This window comes from Anomalospiza imberbis, chromosome 25, assembly GCF_031753505.1.
Source record: "Anomalospiza imberbis isolate Cuckoo-Finch-1a 21T00152 chromosome 25, ASM3175350v1, whole genome shotgun sequence".
Lineage (NCBI taxonomy): Eukaryota > Metazoa > Chordata > Aves > Passeriformes > Viduidae > Anomalospiza > Anomalospiza imberbis.
Genome location: NC_089705.1, coordinates 3337479 through 3360007, shown reverse-complemented (window position 1 = coordinate 3360007; position 22529 = coordinate 3337479). Strand labels below are relative to the sequence as shown.

The 22529-nt window shown below is 47.8% G+C and overlaps 4 protein-coding genes across 4 annotated transcripts in view; 2 read left to right on the top strand and 2 right to left on the bottom strand.

The window, feature by feature from the left end:
- Nucleotides 1-22529, top strand: part of CDCA8 (cell division cycle associated 8) — a 438802-nt gene that overhangs the window by 319331 nt on the left and 96942 nt on the right. The gene's annotated exons all lie outside the window — the stretch shown is intronic.
- SNIP1 (Smad nuclear interacting protein 1) lies at nucleotides 635-6111 on the bottom strand. The gene is made up of 4 exons (XM_068172658.1): nucleotides 5816-6111; nucleotides 5641-5743; nucleotides 4618-5198; nucleotides 635-2071 (listed from the first exon to the last, which is right to left on the bottom strand). Exons 1-4 carry the CDS (start codon nucleotides 6109-6111, stop codon nucleotides 1807-1809), a joined length of 1245 nt encoding a protein of 414 aa, XP_068028759.1. The 3' UTR covers nucleotides 635-1806.
- DNALI1 (dynein axonemal light intermediate chain 1) lies at nucleotides 6080-11757 on the top strand. Its single transcript, XM_068172656.1, has 6 exons — nucleotides 6080-6190; nucleotides 6313-6392; nucleotides 6472-6641; nucleotides 8073-8251; nucleotides 10333-10497; nucleotides 11415-11757. Exons 1-6 carry the CDS (start codon nucleotides 6110-6112, stop codon nucleotides 11448-11450), a joined length of 711 nt encoding a protein of 236 aa, XP_068028757.1. The 5' UTR covers nucleotides 6080-6109; the 3' UTR covers nucleotides 11451-11757.
- On the bottom strand, nucleotides 12404-22450 carry GNL2 (G protein nucleolar 2). The gene is made up of 16 exons (XM_068172655.1): nucleotides 22297-22450; nucleotides 22130-22214; nucleotides 21162-21256; nucleotides 20147-20286; nucleotides 18750-18934; nucleotides 18431-18497; nucleotides 17200-17358; nucleotides 16527-16640; nucleotides 16251-16379; nucleotides 15813-15917; nucleotides 15543-15701; nucleotides 15281-15397; nucleotides 14521-14957; nucleotides 13775-13854; nucleotides 12988-13085; nucleotides 12404-12584 (listed from the first exon to the last, which is right to left on the bottom strand). The coding sequence occupies exons 1-16, from the start codon at nucleotides 22358-22360 to the stop codon at nucleotides 12435-12437; spliced, it is 2184 nt and encodes a 727-aa protein (XP_068028756.1). The 5' UTR covers nucleotides 22361-22450; the 3' UTR covers nucleotides 12404-12434.

The window sequence follows — 22529 nt, the reverse complement described above, 5'->3', positions numbered from 1 at the left end:
GAAGAACCATTGATTCTATAGGAATTCCACTGATTGGCATAAGGAAAAAGGGGAGTCTGTATTAGGTGATTTGGGAAGTCTGTACCTCAAATACCTCAGCCAGTGGGGAAAGAGAGAGGGAAATGTGACTGGGAAATTGGGATAGAAAGGAGGCTGCATTCTCTAACAACTTGAGACCAGACGGGAAATGCCCCATGGCCTCTCCCTTTATTGGAATAAAGTTCCAGAACTCCTCTATCTCCTTTCTGGACATAAACATCTGGTGTTTTTGGGTTAATTTTCCTGACACCTCCAACCCAAACCTTTCTATGATCCTATTAAACTGTGTCACTCCGATCCTCTGCAGTGACACTGGGGGCCAGTTTGCCCTTTTGCAGTACAGCAATTCTGTCACTTCCCATTGCTGTGAGAACCCTGTCAGGGGACACAGAATGAGCCAGCCTGGTCATACTCAGGTGCGAAAGAGGAGCAATACAAACCTCCTGTGCTCACAGCCTCTCTAGGATACAAACCATGCAGCTTTGAACTTATTTGGTTTCTTTACTACAGAAACAAGTACTGAAACTTCATTTCCTTTGAGGGAAAAATAAAAAAAGGGCACTAGAAAAACATTACAACTGAAAGCAATCATGGCTAAGTTTACAAATTATTTATTTAAAAACCCTTGGAGCAGATATAAAGGAGCTCCTCCTGCTCAAACCCCATCCTACCCATCTGAAACCCCACAGCAATGCCCCATATTTACACTATCAATGTGTACAAGCACCTTTGTGTACAGTCTGTACACAGCAGGGATGAAGAGGTGAGACCACAAACATCCAGGTGAATCAGTGAAGTGTGGGACATACACACGGAACATAAAGCAACGTTGGAGGAGACACCAAAGACTCTGCAACTCCCACTGAGTGGGGCTGGTGCTTCTCTCCCTCAACACCGACTTCTTCACTGTGTTCAACAAAGGACTTGGTAAGTTTTTATAAAAAGAGAACTTAAATAGTGCAAACTGGTTAAAACATGTCACCCTGTCACAGGTGTTTCTGTCTGACACAAACAAACCCTGGGGTAGGGTCAGAAATAAGGGCTCTAGCTTACAACCCAGACACTCCAGATCCAGGACAGTTTCAGCATCATGTGTGGGAACAGGAAACTTGGGTCACAGTCTCCTCACCTGAAATTCGAGGAATTGTTTAACTTCTGTTTCACATTCCCTTGTGATTCCCAGGCAGAATTCCAGTGAAATGCCCATCCCTCAGTCACCATGAGGCAAATTAAATACCCAAAACATACAAATACATGAGGGTCTTTGCCACATTTCTGCCATTTTAGCAGGGATCCAGGTAAATTCTCCTGTCAGAACTCCCAACAGGCAGAGGAATTTGGCAAACTACGGAAGAGGACGTGCATCAGGTACTCTCTAACTAACCTTTCAGTCTGTAGCATTTTCAAAGGGCTATAACGAAACAAGTCATAAAAATAATTTTCCAGGTGCTGTCTGTGTTTGCTGGAAGAGTCTGACAACATCTGTGGAGGGTTTCCAGCACCAGAGTTTTCACATCCAGGTGCTCTTCGGCTTCTTGGGAGAAAAATAAGATAAAAATAAAGCTGTATTTCCTGATATGCAAAACTATCAAACATGAATAACGAGCAAAGCCCCCCAAAACAAACTATGGGAACAGACCAGCAACAGAGAAAGGACTTTAAGGCAACAAGAGGCATCAGTGCTGCAATGCTCCGTGTTCACATCCCATCCCGTTCAACTGCAAGGAGTTTCTCTCCTCAGCCTCTCCCCAGCTGCTTCCTCATCCGTTAACTGTCAGACTCTTCCTCCTTCTCCTCATCCTCATCATCGTCCTTGGCGTTGGCCTCAGATTTATCTGAGGACTCGTGGAGCAGGACGTACTCCCTGCTGCTGAAGCCAAACTTGAGCACGTCCTTCTCCTTCAGTTCGTAGTAGCGCTGGGGCTCGATGCGCTGGTTGTTGAGGAAGGTGCCGTTCCCCGAGCCCAGGTCGATGATGTAGGGCCTCACCCTGCGGCCCACGGTGCCGTCAGCTCGGGTGTACTCCACCAGCCTGCAGAACAAAAGCGCTGCCTGAGCCACCAAACATGCTGCAAAAGCAGGCAAGGCAGAAAGTGTGCTCCAGCAGCAGGTGGGTTTGTGCAGTGAACACTCCTCTGAACAAATGAGAGCAACAAGAAACTGCGAGACAGCAGATTCTGAGAGAGGCTGCATCATTCCCAAAGCTCTGCTGATGTAACACAGCAGCTCCTGCATTGGGACAGATGTTCTCCAAGAGATCATTATCAAAACCAATTCAAAAACCACCTCAAACTCCTTCAGAACTCCTGCCAGGCTCTCACGGGTACTGGAAGACAGTAACCTTTTTAACCTAAGAGTCTTGTAACTTTTTAAATTTTTAACCTAAGAGTCTTGTAATTTTTTAACCCATACTGTAAAAGTGTGAACTAAACTCACTTTTCTTTCTTAAAAAAAAAAAGAAGCAAACTGTATTATCAAAACTAATTCAAAAACTTGTAACATTTTAACCTTTTTAACCTAAGTCTTGTAACTTTTTAACTCATACTGTAAAAATGCAAACTAAACTCACTCTTCTTACTTACATTAAAAAAAACCCCACAAACTGCATCATCAAAACGAACTCAAAAACCATCTCAAACTCCTCCAGAACTCCTCCCAGCCTCTCAGCAGTGCTGGAAGATGGTAAACTTTTTAATTTAAGAGTCTTGTAACTTTTTAACCTGAGTCTTTTAACGTTTTAACCCATACTGTAAAAATGTGAACTAAACTCACTCTTCTTGCTTACATTAAAAAAAACCCCACAAACTGCATCATCAAAACGAACTCAAAAACCATCTCAAACTCCTCCAGAACTCCTGCCAGGCTCTCACAGGTACTGGAAGACGGTAACCTTTTTAACCTAAATGTCTTGTAACTTTTTAACCCATACTGTAGAAATGCGAACTAAACTCACTTTTCTTACTTACGTAAGGAAATTAAAAAGCAAACTGCATTATCAAAACCAACTCAAAAACCATCTCAAACTCCTCCAGAACTCCTCCCAGCCTCTCACCAGTGCTGGAAGATGGTAAACTTTTTAACCTAAGAGTCTTGTAACTTTTTAACCCATACTGTAAAAACGGGAACTAAACTCACTTTTCTTACTTACGTAAAGAAATTAAAAATCAAACTGCATTATCAAAACCAACTCAAAAGCCATCTCAAACTCCTCCAGAACTCCTGCCAGGCTCTCACCAGTGCTGGAAGATGGTAAACTTTTTAACCTAAGAGTCTTGTAACTTTTTAACCTAAGTCTTTTAACGTTTTAACCCATACTGTAAAAAACGTGAACTAAACTCACTCTTCTTGCTTACATTAAAAAAAAAACCCCACAAACTGCATCATCAAAACCAACTCAAAAACCATCTCAAACTCCTTCAGAACTCCTGCCAGGCTCTCACCAGTACTGGAAGACGGTAACCTTTTTAACCTAAATGTCTTGTAACTTTTTAACCCATACTGTAGAAATGCAAACTAAACTCACTTTTCTTACTTACGTAAAGAAATTAAAAAGCAAACTGCATCATCAAAACCAACTCAAAAACCATCTCAAACTCCTCCAGAACTCCTGCCAGGCTCTCACCAGTGCTGGAAGATGGTAAACTTTTTAACCTAAGAGTCTTGTAACTTTTTAACCTAAGTCTTTTAACGTTTTAACCCGTACTGTAAAAAACGTGAACTAAACTCACTCTTCTTACTTACATTAAAAAAAACCCCACAAACTGCATCATCAAAACGAACTCAAAAACCATCTCAAACTCCTCCAGAACTCCTGCCAGGCTCTCACAGGTACTGGAAGACGGTAACCTTTTTAACCTAAATGTCTTGTAACTTTTTAACCCATACTGTAGAAATGCGAACTAAACTCACTTTTCTTACTTACGTAAGGAAATTAAAAAGCAAACTGCATTATCAAAACCAACTCAAAAACCATCTCAAACTCCTCCAGAACTCCTCCCAGCCTCTCACCAGTGCTGGAAGATGGTAAACTTTTTAACCTAAGAGTCTTGTAACTTTTTAACCCATACTGTAAAAACGGGAACTAAACTCACTTTTCTTACTTACGTAAAGAAATTAAAAATCAAACTGCATTATCAAAACCAACTCAAAAGCCATCTCAAACTCCTCCAGAACTCCTGCCAGGCTCTCACCAGTGCTGGAAGATGGTAAACTTTTTAACCTAAGAGTCTTGTAACTTTTTAACCTAAGTCTTTTAACGTTTTAACCCATACTGTAAAAAACGTGAACTAAACTCACTCTTCTTGCTTACATTAAAAAAAAAACCCCACAAACTGCATCATCAAAACCAACTCAAAAACCATCTCAAACTCCTTCAGAACTCCTGCCAGGCTCTCACCGGTACTGGAAGACGGTAACCTTTTTAACCTAAATGTCTTGTAACTTTTTAACCCATACTGTAGAAATGCGAACTAAACTCACTTTTCTTACTTACGTAAAGAAATTAAAAAGCAAACTGCATCATCAAAACCAACTCAAAAGCCATCTCAAACTCCTCCAGAACTCCTGCCAGGCTCTCACCGGTACTGGAAGACGGCGTGCTGCTTGGAGCAGGAGGGGTGGTCGATGGGGATGTCGGCGATGCGGCGGTGCCGGCCCAGCAGGTAGGCGCTCTGCCTGTGGATGTACATCACGGGCAGGAACTCGTCGTTCTTGAAGGGGTACAGACGCCAGCGCGTCTTGGGGATGCGCGCCTCGGGGGGCTCGCTGTACTTGATCACCACGCCCCGGAAGGTGTTGGTGTCCTCCAGCAGCGCCCCCGACAGCTCGAAGCTCGGCTTCTCCTTGTTGGCGGCGGGTTTTTCTTTGGGCTTGCTCTCCGCCTGCCAGGGCTCTGCGTTCTGCTCGCCGCCGCCCTCGGCGCCCTGCCGGTGCTCCCGCCTCCTCTCGTTGTAGAGCTCCCTCTCTGCCTGCTGCTCACGCAGGTTCTGCGCCTCCCGCTCGTGGCCGCGAGCTCCCGGCCGGTCACCGGGGTTCTTCCTTCTGTCTGCATGGTCCTTGTGCCAGTCCCCGCTCCTGTCCCGGTCCCGCCGGTGCTCCTGCTCTGCTGGGTGCCTCTGCTTCCGCTCCTCAATGCCCCTGCGGCCGTGATCTTCCCGCTCCTGGAAGGGTCGATCAGGATCAAAGAGCAGCACGTCAGCCTCGGCCTTTCAGAAAATCCCAACCCCACACACTGGGAAAACACATACGCTCTGACACGGCGTGGAACAGATTTCCTTGCCAGACTGCTTGGGTTCCCACAATTCGCATCGAATAAAGCACCAGGAACAGGCAGTGTAGCCTGCTCTGGGGAAAGGACGCAGCTCCCAGGGGCGCCTGAGCTGTGGCACAGGCATGGCTCCAACAGGAGCTCCAGCCACGGCTGGCACAGCCTGAGCTGGGCAGCGGGAGCTCCTGACTCGCCCAGATCCTCCCTCTGCTCATGGGACACGATGCAGGGCACACTCAGAACCGATAAGTGAAGAGGCGCCGTCTGTACCCGCCACGGCCGAGTCTCTGGGTACCGCGTCCGCGGGGCCCCGCTCTACCGAGAGCCCCACTTACCTGCTTTACCCTCACGGCGCCGTGGTGCGGGCTGTGGCTACGGCTCCTCCTGCCTCGCGGCGAGCGGCTCCTCCGTCCGGACCTGCTCCTCCGCCGGGGCGACCTGGGGAACAACGGGAGGGGTTGAGCGGCGGGGCCGGGCCGAGCGTGGGGCCGAGCGGCTGGGCCTCCCTACCTGCTGCCGCGGCTGCCCGCGCGCGGCCCTGCCGGGCCCCGCCGCTCCTCGCTCGGCGGCGACGGACTGCGCCGGGGGCTCCGCCGCTCGGCCTTCACCACCACCGCCGCCTCCCGCCGCCGCCGCCGTTCTCTCCGCCGCTCCTCCGCCGCCGCCTCCATGGCGCCCGTCCCGACGGAAGTGCCGCCGCTTCCGGCCCGCGACACTTCCGCCCGCCGGCGCTTCCGCCCGGGCGTTGCTGCGCCTGCGCGGGGCCGGCGGCGCGGTCGCCATGGTGACAGGGCCGCGGCCGCCATGGCGGCGCCGCCGGAGTCGCTGCTGCGGTACTGCCCGCCCGTGCTGGTGTCCCGCCGAGGAGACAGGGCCTCCGCGGGGGTGAGCGGCGGCGGGGGGCACGCAGGGGGTACCGCGCACCGCCGGGGCGCAGCCGGCCGGGCGCCGAGGGTACCGCGGTCTCCTGGCCGCTCCTACGGCGCTGTCCTCTCGTGTTCCCGCAGAGTCAGCCTCCGCGCACCCCCGCCGGCTTCTCCTCCACGCAGCAGCCGCGGGAGCTCCTGAACGCCATCCTGCCGCCGCGGTGAGCGGGGCCGGGCCGGGGCCGGCGGTGCCCGCGGGGCGCCCGGTGACTCCGGTAACGGCCGGTGCTTCTCTGGCAGGGAGTGGGAGGAGGCGCAGAAGCTCTGGGTGCAGGAGGTGTCCACCGCGCCCAGCACCCGCCGGGACGTGCTGCAGCTGCAGGAGCAGCTGGACCGGCAGCTGCAGCAGCGGCAGGCGCGGGAGACCGGGCTGTGCCCCGTGCGCAGGGAGCTCTACACGCAGTGCTTCGGTCAGTGCCCGCCCGAGCGCACAGCTCCCAGGACAGCCTGGCAGGAGATGCCTGCGCCTGAAAAACGGCTTGAAAGCCTCTTGGTTATCCTCCTAGCTGCACTTCAGCCAAGTTTGTTTAAAGTTAATTAAAGCCGTGTGAGTGTTGCACACTCTAATGGCACAGTGCTGGTCTCCCCAAGGCGAGGGGTGGCCGCGGGTTGGAGAGCAGGGTCCTCTGAGGCTCCCCCATGACTGCAACAAGTCATTACACGTTTTTAAGTGCTCGCTGTTGCAGCTTTAGGGGATCAGCATCACTGGCATTACCTGAAGAGCTGCACCACCACTCTGCTTTTACCTGCTGCGCTCCATGTACAGCTGCAATGTAACAAAACAAATCAATTATTACTGTCTCTAGGACATGCCATGTCCTAAATGTGGGCCCATTTACCCCAAAGGCCCGCATTTACCTTTCCAGGACCCTCTCTATTCCCTCAGAACCCTCTTTACCCTTCTATATAAAAGCTAAAGCTTTAAGCATCACTTCCAGGACTTCATTTTCCCCTCAGGACCCCATTTACCCCTCCAGAACCCCATTTAGTCTTTGAAAACAGTCTTTACTCTTCCAGGACCCCATTTATTCTCTGACAACCCTCTTTACTCTTCCTTGACCCCATTTACATCTCAGGACCCCACTGACCCTTCAGGGCCACATTTACCCTTCCAGAACCCTATTTTACACCGCCATATAATAGGGACAATTATTATTAGCAGTCTTGAGCTGTACCAAGGGAAATACCGGTTGAATATTAGGAAAACGTTTTTTACAGAAAGGGTGATGAAGTACTGGAATGGTTTGCCCAGGGAGGTGGTAGAGTCACCTTCCCTGGTGTGTTTAAAAAAAGATTGGGTGTGGCAGTCGGTGCCATGGTCTAGTTGAGATTGTGTTAGCGCTGGGTTGGACTCGATGATCCTGAAGGTCTCTTCCAACCTGGCAATTCTGTGATTCTGTGTCCCTGGTTGTGTGGCACAGTGAGTGGGTGAGTGTCAGTGCAACGGGTCCCCAGCAGGGTAAGTAGTGACATAAACTCCATGCATTTTACAGAAGGCTGATAATTTACTTTATTAAGAAACCCATTGATTTTTTAGACCCCAGTTCGCTACAGGTGGACCTAATTGGTGGTCCTTTACTTAAAACACCATCACCATTGGCTAATTATGAAACCACTCTTTGGTAGACACATCTCCCTAACACATTCCACGTGTTCACAACACCAGGTGCAGCAAGTTAAGAACCGTTTCTCATTCTTTTCTCTGATCTTCTCACAGCCTTTCCCTGAACGATCCCTGGGAAAGTTGTGTCTCTCTCTGTGGCCACAGAGCTGCTGCCACGGGTGAGAGGAGCAGCCGTGTCCCAGACAAAGGCACTGCAGCCTGTGTTCCTCCTTTGCAGATGAGCTGATCCGGCAGACCACGGTGAGCTGCGCGGAGCGGGGGCTGCTGCTGCTGCGGGTGCGGGACGAGCTGCGGCTGACGCTGGCCGCCTACCAGGCGCTCTACGAGAGCAGCGTGGCCTTCGGCGTGCGCAAGGCGCTGCAGGCCGAGCAGGGCAAGGCCCACCTGGAGAAAAGGGTGAGGGACCTGGGGAAAAAGGTGTAAAGGCCACCTGGAGAAAAGGGTGAGGGAATTGGAGAAAAGGGTGTAAGGGCCACTTGGAGAAAAGGATGAAGGACTTGGAGAAAAGGGTGTAAAGGCTCACTTGGAGAAAAGGATGAAGGACTTGGAGAAAAGGGTGTAAAGGCTCACTTGGAGAAAAGGATGAGGGACTTGGAGAAAAGGATGAGGGATTTGGAGAAAAGGGTGTAAAGACCACGTGGGGAAAAGGGTGAGGGACCTGGAGAAAAGGGTGTAAAGACCACATGGAGAAAAGGATGAAGGACTTGGAGAAAAGGGTGTAAAGGCTCATTTGGAGAAAAGGATGAGGAATTTGGAGAAAAGGGTGTAAAGGCCACTTGGAGAAAAGGATGAGGGATTTGGAGAAAAGGGTGTAAAGGCTCACTTGGAGAAAAGGATGAGGGATTTGGAGAAAAGGGTGTAAAGACCACGTGGGGAAAAGGGTGAGGGACCTGGAGAAAAGGGTGTAAAGACCACATGGAGAAAAGGATGAAGGACTTGGAGAAAAGGGTGTAAAGACCACTTGGAGAAAAGGATGAGGGAATTGGAGAAAAGGGTGTAAGGGCCACTTGGAGAAAAGGATGAGGGACTTGGAGAAAAGGGTGTAAAGGCTCACTTGGAGAAAAGGATGAGGGATTTGGAGAAAAGGGTGTAAAGGCTCACTTGGAGAAAAGGATGAAGGACTTGGAGAAAAGGGTGTAAAGGCTCACTTGGAGAAAAGGATGAGGGACTTGGAGAAAAGGATGAGGGATTTGGAGAAAAGGGTGTAAAGACCACGTGGGGAAAAGGGTGAGGGACTTGGAGAAAGGGTGTAAAGGCCACTTGGAGAAAATTGTGTAAAGACCCACTTGGAGAAAAGAGTGAGGGATTTGAAGAAAAGGATGAGGGACTTGGAGAAAAGGGTGTAAAGGTCCACTTGGAGAAAAGAGTGAAGGAATTGGAGAAAAGGGTGTAAAGGCTACACGGGATGTAAGCAGTTGTTTCTTTTCCCATAGTCTGCACAGTAGAGTTTTTGTCCAGAATGCTAACTGCAAACCTCCACCTTCCACCTTGACACCTTCCTGTTTGCCTTAAGAGTGCTTAATGTCAAGTTCCTTCTTTGATAGTGTTCAGAGAATTTGTGCTCTTGAAATCTTTAAAGCTTCCCATTGTACAACGGATTCTAAATAATTACATTAAAAACATAGTCCACTGTCTCTGCTCGCCATGTATGAACTATGATACTGAATTTGTCTTTCACTGTTGAAAACAATGCAAAAGCAGAGTTTCATTACTCCTAGTATCCCAACTAATATAATACAATTATTTTACTGAAACCTGTTATCTTTTGTCTTCACTAAAAACTAAAGTGACGCCTTGGGGCCCTGTGACGGAAGCTTTCTGCACGTGAAAATAGCAGATTTTATATCTTTAAACTCATTGTTTCCGTTTCCACAGGATGGCAGCAAAGACCATCAAAATACTCAGTTTGCTGTCCTCAGGCTTAGCTGCACTTCTGAAGTTTCTTCTACAGCTTTAAAGACTGCATGACACACCACTTTCTCCTGATGCCTTAAATTTTAGCTCTTGTATTTTTCAGATTCTGTACTGCATTAGTACATAACTCTGAATTTCATATAGAGTGTTAGCAAGTTCTCTTCACAGTTTAGTTAGACAAAACAATCCTTTTCCCTTTCCTGAGAACACCATTATAGCTTCAGGCCCAAAAAGTATTAACAACAGCAAATTGAGAGCAAACTGGGAGGATGGGACTTCATAACCTGAAGCTGGAATCGGACAATTAACTCCAATATGTAAATGGACCAATACTTATAAAAGTGTGAAAACTCGTGACTCAGGGTCCATCTTGGGTGTAGCCTTGGCCAGGCTCTTGTGCTGCCCAAAATTTATCCTTTGAAGGCCTTTTAATAAATACCTCCTTTATTCCTTTAACTCTGTCGAGCCTCTGTTCTAGGTAGCCTTTCAAGGCATCAGTCTCATTTGAACTGAAAATTGACTGTTTGGCAACAAAACTCGAGACATCTGTACTCTTTTCCAAGATTGCAGAGCTGGAAGAGGAAAAGGAGAAACTGGAAAAACAAGTGAGCGAAGAGAAAGCGAAATGTGAGGCTATTGAAAGGCAAGAAACTGAGCGGCGAGAAATAGAAGAGAAGAAACACAGTGAAGAGGTTCTGTTCCTCAAACGGACAAACCAGCAGCTGAAGGTCAGTAAAAATCCAAAATTCCAAATACTAGTGGTAAAATTCTCATTAAAGCCTTAGTAACACAACACACCATTTAACATTAAATATTACCCAAGAACAACTGTGCAGGGACTGGATAATTATTTGTGCATGTGGCTTTGGGGAGAACAGAGCTTCTGCTCTGTGCTTTGTTTTTAAAAGGAAAAAAATCCCCACATCTTTTGAGTAAGGAAAGAATGTCACCCTGAACAGCATCAAATGTTTCTGGCTACAGCTAAAAGCTTTTCCCTTAGAGCAAGCTGCTTTTCCTGCAGATCTGACTTTTTAACTCACATTTTCAGGCTGCCTTGGAATGTTTTAGGACCCAAAATCTTAGATCAGATGTGTGTTGCCCCTGAATCCCAATCTTCCTTGAAGTACCTGTACTTGACCAGCTGTGTGTGCCACTGCTGAGGGTTATTTTAGCTGCTCCCATCCATCCACTACTGGCATCAAATTTTCTCAGTAATCACAAAACTTGCTGTTCCCAGCTACTCTTGTCCCAGAGTCAACTCATGTTCCAAATGCTAGAGAGCCAAATACTTAATTTAGCTCAGATAGTCCAGCTTCAAATCAGAGAATTCAGTCCACTGTTTTAACAGCTTTTATTTAATTTCCTCCTTGATGCTTCACATTCAAAACAATTTCTCATCATATGGAGCCAAGGCCAGCTCTTTTCTCCTCAGAATGCAACAAGTGTGCATGCCAGGAACGACAGACTAATTTATAAAACATGTAAGAATGGAATTACTGGGGAACAAACCTGGCCTGGCTCTCCTGGCAGCAGTGCAGCATCCCTCTGCTCCTTGCTATGAACATCCAACAGAAAATGTAGCACTGAAGGTTTATTTTTTAGGTTAGGAAATCTAATTTGTCTCACTGTCTCATTTGTTTTTCAGGCCCAACTTGAATGCATCATTGCAGCAAAGAATTAATTGTTTTGTTGTCCTCAAGGCAGGCTCAGAAGAGCTGTCAGAGCAAGAAACTTGCAATTAGTGACAAAGATTTGTCTTCCTAAAACGATCTTGAGTTTTCACTTACTAGTAACAGCAGGCAGTGTAACTGTGTTCTTTCTTCCTCTCTTGAAGAGTTGAAATTCAAGAGCTTCACTAATTACTGCTCCCTCCTTCAGAGCCATCTCAGCAGTCAGCTCTTTGAACAGTGAACTTGTCTGGAACTTGCTTGTTGGTAACGTGCTAATGACCTTCAAAGCAATAACTAATAAACATTTTTAAATTCAAACATCTGACATTATTAATTTGAAAATGTTGTAGAAGATTCAGAAACAATATAAAAGTGCCTACAAGACAAGTAAGTCACATGCACCAAGAACTGGCAGCTCAGTCTTGGCCAGGCATCTTGAGGGCATTTCCTTGAGTAGCTGCAAGCTGGTGTCAACTGTTCATGGAAATCCCCTGTCAGAACCATCAGCAGTAACTGAGCACAGGCGACACCAAAGCTCTGGGTGTGACTGTTTCTGGTGAGATGAAGGGCACAATGGCACTCATAGGTTCACTTCTCAATGCAAGGAAATGAAATCCCTGCTTGAGGTACCTCTGTGAGCAGCTGGTTACACAGAAGGTGAACACGGGAAAGAGAAGAATTCCCTGTAGTCATGTGAAAAACCCCACAAAGCCAATTTCCAGAAAAAATCCCACCCAAACCCCACCACTGAGCAACACTGGAATAGCTCTTTGGCTACTGCAGTGTTTGCTGGCCTGGGACAGCGATGTGGAAATACCATCAGCTCCAACTGCACAAAGAACTTTCAGATGATGCAGAAACAAAGAGAGAGATGCTGCTCCTGGGGCCAGGACAGACCGGTCACACTGGGCTTTGAACAGGAACCGCAAGTTTTATAGTAAAAAAAGCCACTGCATACTAGAGCTGTTTTATGTAAAATTTAATAGAATAAGCAGCTATTGCTTATGTTTGTATTTTTTGTGCTTTGATCTTTGTCCCTCCAAGCCAGTTTTTTTCTTGTTCTTATTCTTATTTTTCACGTTGTGAGTTTCATAATACCGGACTCCGACTTTCTTGGAGCGCTGCTGCCTCTCGGCTCGTCTCCTCTGCAAACACAAAACACATTAGCAAATCCCCAGCATCCACAGCCTCAGTGTCTGCAACTCTCCAATGGTGTTCACTTTGCATTCCACATGCATTAAGTAAAATAATTTCAAACAAAATGTTACTGATGTGACTCTATACGGAACCCACCCCCGCTCTAACAAGAGTAATCTTCACTTCAGTCTTTACAGCAAGAGACAAGATTCAATCTGGTGTGCATAGTCAGGTAAGAGGGGGCTGAAGTTGTCACAGAACATTCATAACAGAATTCTGTTTTCATTCCCTTTCTGTTCATGCCCAAAGTCTCAAAGATCTCTAGTGACAACAGGCTCTTTAGTGACATCGCCAAGATAAAAAAGCCAGCTCATTTCCCTGCTCAGTTGTACTACAGGAAAGCACACTTACTTCTTTGGATGTGAGTTTCTTACAAGGCTGTTTTCCAAACTGGTCATCATCATCACTTTCCTCTTCTTCTTTCCTCTTTCTTTTCTCCTCTGTGGGGCCTGCAAACAGCAGAGATCAAGCACTTGGTATCTTCCAGAACACTCATTAGTTTGAAGAACTTCAGGTTGAGGTCACCATCTCATCTCCTTCAGCAACACATTGCCTTGGCTGTATTTAAGAGCTTCTACCAAAACAACACGAATGTTCCTCACAAAAGCATCACAGCTCTTACTGTGAAAACTGCTCTTGAGAAGCAGGTTTCTCCAGCCCCATCCAAGTCCAGGAGAATTCCACAGTCCTGTCAGGACAGAGCTCTCCCACCTGGTTGTGCCTTTACTCAAACTGACTACAACAACTGAAGCCTCAGTAAAAACCTATAGCCTGAAGTGTCTCTGCTTTTATAACATCCCAAACCCCATCCAGTCCTTCCTATAACACCCCAGGGAAGGGGAGCTGCTCTGGCTGCAGCCTGCCTGGAGCCCAGGCTGTTGGAACTCAAAGCTTGCCTTCACCGTATCTTCCCTCACTGAGAGGGACATCTCCCATCACACAGACAGCTGTTCTACAGGAAGGCTACACCAGGTCAGCAGCCGCCCTTGGGACAGCTGAAGGGAGATTTAAGTAGTTTTAGGGGAAAAGATCTTGCACACAGGATCCAGTGGATGCTTCTCCCCTTAATGCCATTTTTTTCCTCTGGCTCAGAGGATTTCCAAATGTAGATTAAGAACATCTACTAATCTTGTTTTACCTCTGTCTTCAGTTTCTTCGGGTTCTTCAGCCTTCTGCCTGAATTCTGCAAACACGTTGTCACTCAGTCTCTTGGGGATTCTGTGGAAGATAAAACCAGCAATAAAAGATTGTTGTTACACAAACAGTGACCACCTCTGAGAAGTCATCAGACTCCAGCAGATCCCAGTCCTCTGTCAGCAACAAAGCCAATCTTTGCACCAGAATATTGCAATACCCTTGTTGCTGGAGTTACTGTGCTTGTGTGCTACATGAGAGAGAAAACGTAGCACTTAAACCTTGAAATCTCCGTCCTAACAAGGCTGGTGGGTGAGCTTTGCTAAAACTGGGCCTGCTCTATGTGCCAGGATTCACTGCACATGCACGAAGACCCAGGCATACCCAGCCTTGGGATTACCCAACATCAAGGAGAGATCCAAGGAGGCAGTACTGCTGCCCAGAAAACCAAGATAATGCTAACTCTAATCCATAGTTTAAGAGGCAGCTTTCCATAAACATTTTTAATTTACTGGTAAATAGCAGCTCTTGGAATAATCTTTCAAAAAACAAATTGCTACTTGGCCCAATTTCCAACCCATATAGCTAAGCCAGATAAGCTGTGGCAACTTGTGCGTGGCAGCACGGGGGAATTTGTCATGCAAATCAGAAATGGAATCAAACTACAGCAGAGCCTCATCAACCCTTTCCCTGTATGTATTGGACATACAGGTACCAATGTACCTGTATGTATTGGACAGATTCAGGTACCTTATTGCTGAGAATCTCTTGGCCTTGGCTTTATCCAAAAATTTTCTGTATTTTGCAATCTTGTCCTCCAAAGCCTTAAGAACTGCTTTAGAGCTCTCCTGGGTAGCAGGTGCAGCCACCTGCAATTCCTCCTCTCCTGGATCCTTATGTTGCTCATTCTCTTCTTTCTCCTCCTCCTCCTCCTCTTCTTCTCCAGAGGAATCATCATCTGTGTCATCAAAACCTGGCACATCCACAGGAACCAGGTCTTCTTCTGAGAACTGAGGTGCCACATTAATCCTGCCAAAGTTCTGCCGAACGTGGGACATGAGCTGCCTGATTTCGGTGTTTGTGTTGTTCCCCTCTTCTACTGGCTCCACACTTGATGCCACCAACTCAGAGACTTTCTCCTCGGTGTTATCTTGGCAAGATATCACAGATGCTTCCAACACAGGAGGCTGCAAGGAAGAGCAGGATGTATTATCCCCAAAGTCTGTCCCACCACATCCAGGAACAACTTCCATTTTCTCTTGCTGGAAAAAGCCTAAGATGACAACATGATTACAGACATTTCTGGTAGTCACTAATGACTCAGACATCTCTGTAAAGAGCACTGCTACCTGGTCATCACCAAATTCAGGTGTCACCCGAAGGACCATGCTAGGGCAGAGCCCAGGACATGCACTGCCCAAGTTCCATGGCACTCTGGGAAAAGCAGCAGTGAACATCATTAGGAAAATTAAATATGAGGGAAGAGGAGGCACAAGCATCACATTCTTACCTGAGGATCTGGCTGACTTGGTTCTACATTCGGTGGCTTCACAAAGAAAGGGATTCTGCCCCTCTGCCAGTCATTGAGAATCATCTTGCTCACAGTCTGCAAGTCAGGCTCACCACCCTGAGAAAAACAGGAACAGTTTATGTCCATGTTTGCAGGGCACACAGCCCTCCCATGCCCCATGAGCAACAGAAACATTGCCATTTCCCATGTTCAGAACAGGCCACACGCTCTTCCAGCCTGCAAATGCAGGAAGCTGGCACACCTTTAGCAGTTTTCCAGTCCTAGCAGCAAGTTTCTCAAGGAAGTCTTCTGTATCCGTCCAGGATTCAATTTTGTATGTCTTCCTGATGTACTCTGCTTTGGCTCTTTCCAGCACAGCACAAATATGGTCTTCAGGGCTCTTAATCTTTTCAACCTGAACCTGAAAAAGCACAGCAGAAGATCAGTAGAGGATCACAGAAGAGGATCAACCCCCTGAGACCATCACAGTGACAACAAGCAAAGCCTTCCAGCACCCAGTGCAGACACATACCACTCCCTTCAGCACAATGTCTGTCTCTGAGTCTCCTGATGGATAAACCACCCCGGGGCAGTCGATGAGAAAGATCCGCCGCATCAAGGTGATGTACTGCCACACCTGGAAGAGATCAGCAGCTCCTCATCAGCACCTTCCACACAGGCCTTGTTTCATTTTTGAAGACCAGAGTCAGAGAAATAGAGCCTGACGCAGCATTTGGCTCAGGAGAGCACAGACAGGGAGTGAGGACAGCTGAGCATTCCCATCACAGCCCTGCACTATGGCAGAGTGGGAATCTGGGAATGCTGCCAGAGCAGTGCCTCAGAGCAGGGACTGTCCATTAGCCCTTCCTCAGGGTCACACAACCTGTGCAGGTCAGTGCAGAACTTGACAAGGTCATTAGGCTGCTTTCACATGACCACATTTGTATCTTTAACACTGGGGTGTTCCTACCTTTGTTTCCCCTGCAATGGGGGCCACATTGCAGACCTTCTTGGACCGCAGGGTATTGATCACTGAGCTCTTGCCAACGTTGGGGTAACCAATGAATCCCACACTGATCTGCTTCTTGTCAGAGTGTAACTGGTGAGAAATAACAGATCCTTTTACATCTTGGAGTGAGAAACAGAATTACCACTGCAGTTCTGAACCCCAAATGCTAACAAAGCAAAAGACAACACACACAGTAACCCCCCAAACCAACCACAGATCCCCAAAATTGTTTTGTACCTTTCCAAACTGCCTTAGGAGCTGTATGAAAGCACCTTTGCCGAACGGGTTTGTGAGGCTGGCATGGAAAGCCAATGTTGGATACTCCTGGGAAAGGACAGCAACCCAGCGCTTCTGGAGAGGCAAAGGGGACTGGGTTAGTGACACGGGGCTGCAGAGTGACACTCTGTGCTCAGAGAGGAGGACACAGCATCTGCACTGGGCTCACAACTGCAACTGGCCATGAACATTGCTAGGGAAGAACCTCTGAAGCACTTCCCCAGCCCAACAGCTAAAAGCCCTGAGTATTGTTTGTATTAAAGACAAACAATTTCCCAAAAACGCCTTCACTGCTAGCTAAAACTCATTAGTTTAATGACATAAAGCAAACCAGCTGGGGTGGATATGGATCCTAGGCTGACTAACATTTAGCACACTCTGGAGACAACAGCTGAACTGTTAAATCCAGACAGAGGAAGTAGGGAATTTGTGGCTGGCGTGTGTTGCTCAACTTGGCCAAACTTGGACAGATTTACATGGTAATTGTTACTTTTACTGCAGGCAAGCAGAGAACTCCCAGTGCCCCAGATGCAGTACGCCATTCCAGAGCAGCATGAGGACTGGCACGGAGCTACAGCACAGCCACAACAGGAACAAAGAAGGTCCACAGAGTAACAGGCAGGACTGTGCTTACAGTGACCCAGGTAGGAACGAGATCACATTTGTTCAGGACAAAAATGAGATGTTTCCAGTGCTTCTCCTTTTTAAGGTAGGATTCCACATGAGGGGAGCGAGTGCCTATGGGATCCCGGGCATCAAGAACTTGAACAACAACATCTGATGAATCAATCACCTGAAAAATAAAAAAAAATACACACAGAATAAAGGATTTTGCAGAAAGCAAGATATCTGTATCTCCCAAAGGAAAACTGGTCATATCTGAAACTACATCATTACTTTAAAAACCTTGTATCCTTCACAAACTGCTACTTCACAGACTAGTGATGTTCAGACTAACATCCACTGATGCTCGACTCTCTCCTCTCCTAAATCCCCTCTAAATTCAGCCTGGACAGCTGAACGACTTTTACCTGTTCTTATGCACCAGGGAAAGAAAACACTACACCCAAATGGGAAAACTAAAGTGCTGCAGCACATAAACCCCCAGTGTTTATCATCTATTCAGCAACAACTCCCTTCTACCATTTCATGATGGATCAGGGTATAAAGGATGTTTTCTGGGCCAATATGAAACACACAACCAAGCAGGAACCTGCTGTTAGTCCACGAAGCAATTACAGCAGGGAGCTGTCATTTTATGACTTGTTTCAAGCCAAGTAAATTTGTTTCATAGCTTTTTCCTGCAGTTTTGGCAGCCTCTTACTGAAATCTGTTTTGCTCAACCATTCCCAGTGCTTTTAGATCCGAATGAAAAGGTTTTAAGCTACATTCAGAAATGCAGAGCAAAAAGTCAAGCAATTTCACACCTAAGAGTCACTGAGAGCACACAAACTGCTCATACCACCCCAATTCACTCAGTCTCCATTTCTCTGGCAGCCATGGTGGCTCATGGAGAACTGAGGGTCAGAGCTCTCCCAAGATGACCCCATCAATATGCCAGATGTTTTTAGCCTGAAGAAACTTAAGGGAACATGACTTTTTTACTTGTGAAGACCCAGGAATCCAATAGAAATTTACACCTTTACTCTGCCAGTCCTCTTCTAGATCGTGTATTTTAATAATGTTTGCTCCTGTAGGACAAGAGCTCAAGAATCAAGCTCAGTCAGGCAGAGATTTAGAAATGAAAATCTACTCTTTTTGAGTTTTTCTCATTGTTGCTGTACAGGATTTCAGTGCTGTGCTGAAGCCCAGTGCTGTGTAAAGGCTGACAGATGTGACTGCTGCAAACTCCAAGTGCCATTTACCTTGTAGAGCTCACCCCAGATTCTTTTGGACTGGCCTTTCTTAAAGATTTCCTCTTGTGCTTCATCCCTAGAAGACATCACCAGAAACATCAGCAACCACAGATACAGGGTCAAGATCTTCTTCTCTTAAGCCATTTGCAGACAAAGAGGGGACAAAGCCCAGGTAACAGTTGGTTTTTAGCCAAAATCCCAAATTCAGCTGATCTTTTCCTTCCTCCTCACACAGTAACAGCACTGGTGGAGGTACCAGATCCTTCTTTAAAAACAAGGCTGGCTTTTCATACATGTATACAATGAATGATTTTTCCTTTCCAGTCACCTTACACCAGTGTCCTCTGTCACCAGGTCTCGGTCCTTGCCCTGGTCGTAAGACTCTGACGAGGCCTCAGCATTCTCCACCAGAGACTGCACATCACTTGCAGACAGAGTTGGTCTTTTCCTTTGTGATTTGGGGCCAAACGTTGTTTCAAATGTTTCGGTGTCAAGAATGTGAACTCTGGAGGTCTGAGGAAAAACAGGTTGGTTAAAAAAAAAACCCCAAGCACCATTTCCCCCCATCTTTTGTGACACACAGGGAAGAAGCCCCAAGTTCAACACAGCCTGTAACAAGTGACAGGCACTTCCCTAACAATGTTTGAGTTTTCCAGCTCAAGCTTCCAGAAACACAAGAGTGGATACTTAATAAGCAACACAACATTCTGCACTTGCCAACAAACCATGCTTCAGTTCTTCCACCATAAATGGTGTCAAATGCAATTACAACCACCGTGATGAAAATTCAACTGCTATCTTTGATCATTTCTTGTTTTTCTAACAAGAGCACTAATCTCGCCAAATTCTCAGATTTTTGTCAGGGATAATTACAATCAAAACTAGATTTTAAAGCTTGCAATGAAAGCCAGCTTGTCTTGGAACAGCGAACAATCGATGGCTGAAAGCAGCAATTTGTTTTTGTAATGCATGTTTTAACACAACCTTTTCCCTAATTTAAATAACGTTCTTATGACATGAACTTACAAAGTTTCCATATGACAAAATAGCTACCAATAGTCCAAAATAATGGTTTAGACACCATGAAAAAAAGTGGCAATAACTAAAACTGGATATGCTAGAAATGAAGGCTGAATGAACAAGAATTTCTGATACAGGATAAAACACATGTATTTCAAATTCATCACGTGAGTGTCTGCAGGGTGAAGCAGCCTCAAGAAAGGCCCAGGGGCTGTCAGAGGCATTAGAACATCAGCTGGCACACTAACCTATCAGAAATCAGACCATAATATGATAGTATCATAATCTATCACAGAAGGCTTTGGGCTGGAAGGAACCCTAAAGCCCATCCAGTGCCAGTCCCTGCCATGGGCAGGGACACCTTCCACTGTCCCAGGTTGCTCCAAGCCCTGTCCAACCTGGCCTGGAACACTGCCAGGGATGGAGCAGCCACAGCTTCTCTGGGCACCCTGTGCCAGAGCCTCTCCACCCTCACAGGAAAGAATTTTTGGGGTAATTTCCTATTGGGAAATGAGAATTTTTATTAAATAATGTATCTTTCTTTGCCCTCACACTTGATGGCCACAGTGACAGGGAATCAGAACCATCCTTCCCCAAGGAATCCACTACAGCTGCCCCTTCCAGAAGCCAGTATGTCCCCAGATGAGCAGGGACAGCACAGCTGGTCACAGGTGTGCACACACCTGCACAGTCAGTGATACCCACGTGTGGTTTGATCCGGTCGTAGAACAGGGACATGGGCAGCTTCTTCTGCTTCATGATCACCTTGTAAGGATCCTTCATCACAGTCTCCATGTCCTCCTGGAATTTCTGTAGGGATGATTGCTTGATCACACGAGTATTTCCTGAGTGTAAAAAACAAACATTGCACCTGGCCATTCCTGATCTCATCTGCACCAACGGGACACTAATAAAACATGAACTTTCCATCTAAGAGCAAAAAGACCAGTGAAAACCAAAAAGGTTTTACTTGAAACCAAGCCCAAATAGGCAGCCAATCCTTTTCTTTCCCACCATTTATAGGAGATTTTAAAAGTATCTCTAGGACATTTAAGAGCCATACATATGGGAAAACCATGGGGAACAAAACAGGAGCCAAAATAACCACCCTTAGGGGAGTGTGTGGAAAGCAAAGCCCCAAAGCACAGGTACAAGCAAGGGGGACAATGATGCCTTAGGATTTTAGCTTTTCTATTTTCCATCTATTTGTAATCCTGCAGTTCTTTAGTGCATAACTCCAAACTCCATATGCAGTGGGAGCTGCTGCTTCCCCATTTGGGGCAGACACAACAATTCCTCTCCAGGCCTGGCAATCAAGGACACCTCACTGCCTCAGGCCCTGAGAGATGGAAACAAAAGTGAGTTGGGGGCAGCAAACTTGGGGTAAATGACTTCATTAGCTGAAGCTGTAATTGGAAGATGAACCCCAATATGCAAATGAACCAAACTTAGGAAAACATGACCCATTGTCCATTTTGGGTGCAGCCATTGGAGGGCTTTGTCTGCCCTAAATTAACCTGAAGGCCTTTCAATAAACATAACTGCTTTTTATTCCCTTGATTTTGTCTGGCCTCTGTTTTTAGGTATCCCCACAAAGCATCAACAGCAGCAGGGGTCCCTCACACAGCTCTCAAACCACCATTCTGAAACAAACACCTTGCAATGCACGAAGTTCAACAGCTTTGAAGCTTGCCGAGTCTGGAAGTTGGACAAAACTCACCAAACCATTTGATATTTGGTTCCACTCTTGCGACGGTGCCTGGCGCCACAGTTGACTGATACTGCAGAGGTTTGATCACTTTGCCACGTTTGTTCCTGGGGGACAAACGAAGACATGTCAGTGCACAGAGGGCAGCGCTGACCCCTCCAGCCCCTGTGTGCTCCAGGCCAGAAGCAGAGGCACAGAATGCAGAGGGACCCTTCCCCATGGGGGTGAGTTATCCCAACCCCGAGAGGCAGCCACGGCAGTCACAGCCCTTGGTCTCACCCCAACCTGGCCAGACGCTCCCTGCAGCTGCTGGTGGCAGCCCAGGGAGGGCTCCTGGGGCTGCAAAAGGCACCAAGTGCTGTTTCCTGGCAAACCCCACTGCGTTCTCTCACAAAGCCTCTTAACCCGTTCTGCCCACCCACTCTGCAGGACTCAGCCACACAGGGCGAGACCTGGTTTGAATTCAGCAATATCTCAAAATCCCTCCCCGCCATCTGCTCTCCAAACAGGGGGAAATTTGGCAAAAGAACCCAAACGTGCTGATGGGAAACAGGGCTCTCAGAAGTGCCACGGCACAGACACGTGCGATCCCTGCCATGGATCTCTCAGTGTGGCACACAGGGGAACAGGGGGACTCTGTGGAGATGCTGAGGGGAGCTGAGTGAGGCTCTCCAGGTGTTTTGGGGGGAGCTTTTGAGCTGTGCTGCTCTGGGAAGTTCGGGAATTCTGTGTGCTTTGGGTCTCTCCACGCAGATGTATCAAGTGTTTTCCCAGCTGCATCCCTGGCACATCGCTGGCTGCGGAGAGCTCGGGATCAGGCTCGGGATCAGGCTCGGGATCAGGCTCGGGATCAGGCTCCCCAGCTCACGGGGTTGCAAAACACACGACGTGCCAGTACCGAGGCGTTCTGTCGCCTGCCCCTGGCGCGGCCCTGCCCGGCCGGCACCGGGACCGCGGCCAGGCCGCGTTCACCTCCGCACCTGCGCTCCTTCTGCCGGTACATGTTGAGGCGCCGGATGGTCGCTCGGTCCCGCATGTTGTTCCCTCCCTCGCCCCCGACGCGATCTGCGGAGACAAGAGAACATCAGCCTCGGTCCGGTCCGGTCCGGTCCGGTCCAGCCCGCCTGGCCCGCGGCCCCACCCGTACCGGGGTTGGTGCTGGCGCGGGAGGGGTTGATGGAGCAGCGGCCCTTGTAGCGCGGCTTCACCATGGTGCCGGTGCCGGTGTGGCTGTGTGGGTGCCGGTGCCGGTGTGGGTGCCGGTGCTGGTGCCGGTGCCGGTGTGGGTGCCGGTGCCGGTGTGGGTGCCGGTGCCGGTGTGGCTGTGTGGGTGCCGGTGCCGGTGCTGGTGCCGGTGCCGGTGTGGGTGCCGGTGCCGGT